The following is a 6,229-nucleotide window of genomic DNA, read 5'->3' on the forward strand; positions in this document are numbered from 1 at the left end:
GCGACTGGAAGCTGAAGGCGGCGGACGGGCAGGCGGAGCTGGAGGCGTCTCAGAGAGAGAGTCTCAGTCTGAGCACAGAGCTGCTCAGACTGAAGAGCAGCTATGAAGAGGCTCTGGATCATCTGGAGACGCTCAAACGGGAAAACAAGAACCTCCAAGGTACCGAGACCCGGTCGGCTGGACCGGCTGTAGTCTGATCAGAGGAGAGATGGATGTGGTGTTTGATGTTACTGTTATCCTGTCCACTTCATGCTGCTGAGCAGCTTGACGTGTCCGGCGGGCTGTGAGTCCACCTGGACTTCACCTGGAGTCCAGAGTTCAGGACAGAGAGTCAGAGAATCGTCCTCCTAGCAGAGAAAACGTCCTGATCCAACGAAGTGAAGTCGGTGAAAATCCTTCTGCCATTTTTCCAGAGGAGATCCTGGAGCTGACCGAGCAGATTGGAGAAGAAGGGAAGACCATCCATGAGCTGGAGAGAACCAAGAAGATCCTCCATATGGAGAAGAGCGACATCAGAGCTGCTCTGGAAGAGGCAGAGGTCAGCCTCCTGCTCTGTCCAGGTACCTGTGAACTCACCTGAGCGGCTGACTGGACAGCTTCACTTCCACCAGGGAACGCTGGAGCACGAGGAGAGCAAGAACCTGAGGGTCCAGATGGAGCTGCAGCAGATCCGGAACGAGATCGAGCGAAAGACTGCAGAGAAGGACGAAGAGATGGAGACGCTCAGGTACCTGGCGCCTGAAAGCAGCCAATCAGAAACATTCACACTGCAAACATCACAAACCGCATCGGTTCTGGTCTGAGGCGAGTTGGACAGAACCCAGAGGAGCAGCAGGCCTGACGACGCTCCATTTCCAGGCTCTGCTGTCACTCAGCCTCCTGCAGCTGAAAGGATGAATCTCTGCTCCATCCAGGCGGAACCAGCAGCGCCGTCTGGACAGCATGCAGGCCAGCCTGGAGGCGGAGAGCCGCGGCCGCAGCGAGGCGCTTCGTCTGAAGAAGAAGATGGAGTCGGACCTGAACGAGATGGAGGTCCAGCTGGCGCACGCCAACCGGCAGGCGGCTGAGAGCCAGAGGATCATCAGGCACCTGCAGACACAGGTGATCCCACCTGACCAGGCGGTCACCTGCACACGTGGGTCAGTTCCCGTCACTTGGTTCTGCTGCAGGTCAAAGAGCAGCAGGTGGAGCTGCAGGATGAAGTCCAGGCGGCCAATCGGCTGCAGGAGCAGCTGGTTCTGCTGGAGCGCCGCAGTGCGCTGACGGCAGCGGAGGAGGCGGAGCTGAGGGCGGCGCTGGAGCAGACGGACCGCGCCCGCAAGACGTCTGAGAGCGAGCTGCTGGAGGCGGCGGACAGAGTCGGCCTGCTCAGCTCCCAGGTAGGCGACCCATGACCCTTGACCCTTGACCTCCACCGTCGCTGACGTCCAGACGTTGATCCGAGGCTTCCTGCGTTCCAGAACGCGGCTCTGCTGAACCAGAAGAGGAAGCTGGAGATGGACCTGTCTCTGCTGACCGGGGAGGTGGACGAGGCCGTGCAGGAGAGCCGCAGCGCCGGAGAGAAGGCCAAGAAGGCCGTCACTGACGTCAGTCCTGACCTCTGACCCCGCGCTCAGGCTCAGTGTTCGGCCCAGTCGTGGTTCCTGAACGTTGCTGTTCCTGCAGGCGGCGCTGATGGCCGAGGAGCTGAAGAAGGAGCAGGACAGCAGCAGCCAGCTGGAGCGGAGCAGGAGGAGCATGGAGGCCACAGTGAGAGGTCAGAGGTCAGAGGTCAGATCTGGTTCCCCTCTGAGGCCAGATCCGGTTCCCCTCTGAGTCCAGAGCCGGTTCCCCTCTGAGTCCAGATCCGGTTCCCCTCTGAGTCCAGATCCGGTTCCCCTCTGACCAGATAAATGTTGGATGCGTTTACCCAGAATGCCTTGTGCTGTAAATATGAGTGATAAAAATATGAAGGTTTTTTTATTAAAAAGGTTTTCAGTAATTTCTCCACAGCAGCCAAACTTAACCGTGTGATTAAAAAAGACAAATATTAAATTGTTCATCTCTGGATTAGTAATAATCTGCTGCAGATTATAATCCAGATGAAGCCGCTGAGCTGCTCTCCTCTCAGACCTGCAGGTGAAGCTGGACGAGGCGGAGCAGTCGGCCCAGAGAGGAGGGAGGAAGCAGCTGCACAAGCTGGAGACCCGAGTGAGGAGAAGTTCTGCTGGTTCTGACCCGCTAAACCCAGACGGGTTCTGGGGATCTGAACCCAAACCAAACAACCCCTCAGTGTTTTACTGTCATTTCTTCAGCAAATTGATCCTGATCAATAACAAAACCTTTAATGTAACAAATGATTCGGTAAAAACGTGTCGCGGTCTCAGAGCCTGGATCAGATTCTGCTGCTTGCAGGTCCGGGAGCTTCAGCTGGAGCTGCTGGAGGAGAGGAAGAGGAGCGAGGAGTTTCAGAAGAGCCTTCGTCGCTCTGAGAGGAGCGTGAAGGAGCTGACGCTGCAGGTCTGAGCCGCCGGCTGCTGCTGCTCTGGTTCTGGTTCTGTTGGGCCGCCGCTTCATTGGTTCTGTGTCCTGCAGTCGGAGGAGGACAGGAAGACTCTGCTGAGGATGCAGGAGCTGATCGAGAAGCTTCAGGCCAAAGCCAAGAGCTACAAGAGGCAGGCTGAGAGCGCAGTGAGTGAAACCGGAGCTTTTATTCTGAAACATCAGCAGCCAGAAAACCTGCATCACAGGAAAGGTCAAAGGTTACCTGCAGATCTGAAATAATCGCGGCCCTTCAGAGTCGAACTTTTTCCCTCCGGGAGTTTTAACGTCTCCATCCGGTTGGTCCCTCATTTGTTTAATTTGGTGTCATTCCTCCATCTGTCCACCAGGAGGAGCAGGTGAGCAACACCAGCGTCCGTGTCAGGAGGATCCAACACGAGCTGGACGCCGCCGCGGAGAGAGGGCTCTGGTGGGTCCGGCCCGGTCCGGTCCGGTCCGTGGCCCACATCTGGTCATTACTAACGGAAACGTTTGTTTTTCTGCAGATGAGCGACTGAAGGTTCCTCCATCAGCTGTTCGTGTGATGAGTTTCATGTCGGATTAATCCGGTTTGGTGATTTAATCTGTGGGTTTTGTGACCGTGTCGCTGTTTTCTCTCTGCTTCTGTTTTCCTTTTGCTTTGTTTTCCAGTAATAAACTTTTATTAAAGCTGTTTTATGCTCCAGCCTCCTGTCTTCACAGACTGTTTGCTAAGTTACTTAGATACAAATTAGCAGCAGTAAATGTGTTATTTAGCCTGACATGGGGGTCAAAGTCATTATTTCATCATGTTAAACATTAACTTATGAATGTCACGATTTCAAAATACATATTTAATATTTAGCTGCTTCCAAAGTAAATGTTTGGCTGCAGGCTCATAACTACATATTTAGTTTAAAACCTAATATTTTGCTAGCTAAATATTTAACCCAGTAAACTTGGGCTGCGCAGTGGCAGCTAGCAGGTCCAGGGTTCGATTCCCAGGATCTTTCTGCAGTTTAACTGGTCTCTGTGATGGACTGCTGACCTGTCAGGTGACCCCGCCTCTCGCCCGTTGACCTCCTGACCCCAATGGGACAAGGCGCAAGAAAACGGATGGATTACTTTAGCTGCTCACTTACAAACTAAATTCTAGTTAGTTGAGGTAAACATGTAGCTTAATATTTTAGTATGAAAGGTGCTTTATAAATACAATTAAAATATATATTTAGCCTGACATTAAAGACCATTAAAGAGTCCAGAGCTACTAAATATGTAGTGTGGAATAAATTTAGCTTATAAACTGGTGGAAATGTGACTTTCAGGAAGAAATCCCCGTTTTTCTTCATGAAGACTAAATAAAGTTGAAGCTGTTGGTTTTTGATGATGCAGCTTTTTAACGGCCTGAAACAGAAACGGTTTGGAGTTCAACACTTTATTCACAGACTAAACTCAGCGCTCAGCGTTTCCACAGGCCAGTGGGGCTCAAACAATCGTCCATCAGTCAAAGTGCTCTGCAGTTTGTCCTTCTGTGTGTCCAGTCCGGTCAGAACCGGCCCGTTCTTTACAAACACGTCTAAACGTTTACATTCAAACAACCGCGGTTGGAGGATCGGAGCGCGACGGACTGGATCAGAACCAGCCTGTGGGTCAGACGGACCGAACCCAACAGCTTCAGGGTCAGAACCAGCCTGTGGGTCAGACGGACCGAACCCAACAGCTTCAGGGTCAGAACCAGCCTGTGGGTCAGACGGACTGAACCCAACGTGAAGCTTCACAGGTCCAGAGTCTGAATCACAGATCCTCCGTTTTACTCTAAAATCATAAAAACATTTTTAATGCAGAAAGAGGAGATTTATATGGAAGCCCATTCCTGCCATTAAAGAAAGAAAACCCAACAGGAAGTCATAAATACAAGTTTTAAAGTCTGCACTTCCTTCTCTACCTCATAATAATTCAAAACTCTGATTTTAAAATATTCATATTTTGATGTTAATTGAACGATGTAAAGTACAAAAGTAAAACAGTAAGTTACAAAGGAGTGGATGAAATAAACTAATTAAAAAACTTCTGTTTCCTCTTCATTCTTCTCTCAGGTTCTTTATTAATGCAGGACATTAAATAAAGTAAAAATCTTCAAAACCCTCAGAGGTAAAAGTGTCACCAACAGAAGCTCAGGCAGCAACAACAATAACAACAATATGGATGATAATACGACTTCCTGTTGGACATTTATCTCTTTCATGGTATTAATGTGTTTCCGTAGATTCTGAGCAGATCCACCTGCAGCAGGTTCAGGATCACAAAACATCAATTTATTCATCATAAAGTCTTTACAAGTTAGAACCAAAACAATTTCATTAAGGAGGGCATCACCATAGCAACCAACGATGGCTTTAGGTTGCTAGCCGAGCTAACATGTTGAACAGCGACGCCACAAATTCATAAAGGCATTGTGGGAAATGTAGGAAACCAGAGTGAAACCGTCATGTCCGCCCAACGGAGCAGAAACTTCTGTAGTGATGAAACTCTGCAGACAGGAAGCTGTCGTCTCGACTTCCTGTGTCAATCCAGTCGTGTTTTCCTGGAAGCTTTTCCTTCCTCCAGACCTGCTGCTCCATCAGCAGATCTGGTGGAAGGTGATTGGACGGTTAAAAATCAAACACACACAAAAACACAGTCCTGCCTCTGATTGGCTCACGAGACGTCAGAAACTCCTCCTCCAATCAGAAAAGTTCTCGGCGGCGGTGGCGCGCCGTGGGAACCGTCACCTGGTTAGTAATGCTGTCGGTCACCATGGTAACCAGCAGTGAAGCCAAAGGAGGAAGTCACATGACCACATAGGTGGTGACGTCAGACACGAGGCGTCCTTCAGCGCCTTGCAGACAAACTAAACGGACGAGATGCCAGTGGGAGGAAGAGGAGGAGGAGGAGGAAGGATTCTGACTCATCGTTCTAAAAACAAGAAATTTTCTCAAATTTAGTTCAAAATCAGACAAGAAACGGGAGGAAATTATCTGGGAAGGTGCGACTGTAACAGCGACGCCTCCAACACGGCCTGGAAGGCAAAACTCAGGGAAAAATGCTTTCCCTGTTCTCCTCCTGCTCCTGCTCCTCCTGCCTCAGCCTCCCGACAGAGAGGAGGAAGAGGAGGGAGGAGCAGACGATGAAGAGGTGCGTCCAGCGTTTCCTCCCGGTGATGTCACAGAAGCAGCAGAAGGCGATTGGCTGACCGCTGACGCAGGGGCGTGGCGTTCGATCTGTGATGTCACCTCAACGGCCACGCCCTCCTGCTTCAGACGGCTGCGGTGGGCGGAGTCTGGAGCCGGCGTCAGCCAATCAGGAAGCTTAGCCCTTCCAGCCGTCCCAGATCGGACCTCTGGACACAAACACAGGAAGTGGAGGTTAAACCGGCTGGAAGGCGGTTCTGGTCCCGAGTCGGAGACGACGGAGGCGCAAACAGCCTGAAACCCAAACATGGTTGTTACGGCGACAGTCAGAACCGCCACACCGGGTTCACTCAGGAGAGTCAGCAGACTCTCCACAGTCAGCCGTGGATTCGGTCTTTGTGAAAACTTCTGGATCACTTAGATCTGGAGAATCGTCCAGTTTTAGTAAAATGTGACCGTCTTTCCTCTGCCGGCGGCGAAACGGCCGGAGCTTCGCCGTCTGTCCAGGCTGAGACTTCTGGACCGGAACCTGTTCGGCCACCTGGAGCTGCTGATGTTTC

The 6,229-nt window shown here is 51.2% G+C and overlaps 2 protein-coding genes across 2 annotated transcripts in view; one reads left to right on the forward strand and one right to left on the reverse strand.

Moving 5' to 3' along the window:
• The window catches only part of LOC103468121 (myosin-7-like), a 29,766-nt gene extending 26,728 nt beyond the window's left edge, over positions 1 to 3,038 (forward strand). The window contains exons 31-41 of the mRNA XM_017305662.1: positions 1 to 159; positions 414 to 538; positions 612 to 727; positions 915 to 1,101; positions 1,170 to 1,379; positions 1,461 to 1,586; positions 1,666 to 1,756; positions 2,111 to 2,190; positions 2,395 to 2,499; positions 2,575 to 2,670; positions 2,871 to 3,038. The exon at positions 1 to 159 is cut by the window's left edge and continues 7 nt beyond it. Of these exons, the coding sequence (XP_017161151.1) occupies positions 1 to 159; positions 414 to 538; positions 612 to 727; positions 915 to 1,101; positions 1,170 to 1,379; positions 1,461 to 1,586; positions 1,666 to 1,756; positions 2,111 to 2,190; positions 2,395 to 2,499; positions 2,575 to 2,670; positions 2,871 to 3,038 (1,463 nt within the window). The remainder of the gene's footprint in view (positions 160 to 413; positions 539 to 611; positions 728 to 914; positions 1,102 to 1,169; positions 1,380 to 1,460; positions 1,587 to 1,665; positions 1,757 to 2,110; positions 2,191 to 2,394; positions 2,500 to 2,574; positions 2,671 to 2,870) is intronic.
• Positions 3,039 to 3,918: 880 nt separating this feature from the next.
• Positions 3,919 to 6,229, reverse strand: part of LOC103468102 (extracellular sulfatase Sulf-2-like) — a 55,389-nt gene continuing 53,078 nt past the window's right edge. Inside the window, exons 9-10 of the mRNA XM_017305663.1 lie at positions 6,140 to 6,219; positions 3,919 to 6,085 (exon numbers count right to left, since the gene is read on the reverse strand). Coding sequence (XP_017161152.1) covers positions 5,622 to 6,085; positions 6,140 to 6,219 — 544 coding nt within the window. The 3' untranslated portion in view covers positions 3,919 to 5,621. The remainder of the gene's footprint in view (positions 6,086 to 6,139; positions 6,220 to 6,229) is intronic.

Source organism: Poecilia reticulata, linkage group LG7 (genome assembly GCF_000633615.1).
Source record: "Poecilia reticulata strain Guanapo linkage group LG7, Guppy_female_1.0+MT, whole genome shotgun sequence".
NCBI classification, from domain to species: Eukaryota; Metazoa; Chordata; class Actinopteri; order Cyprinodontiformes; family Poeciliidae; genus Poecilia; species Poecilia reticulata.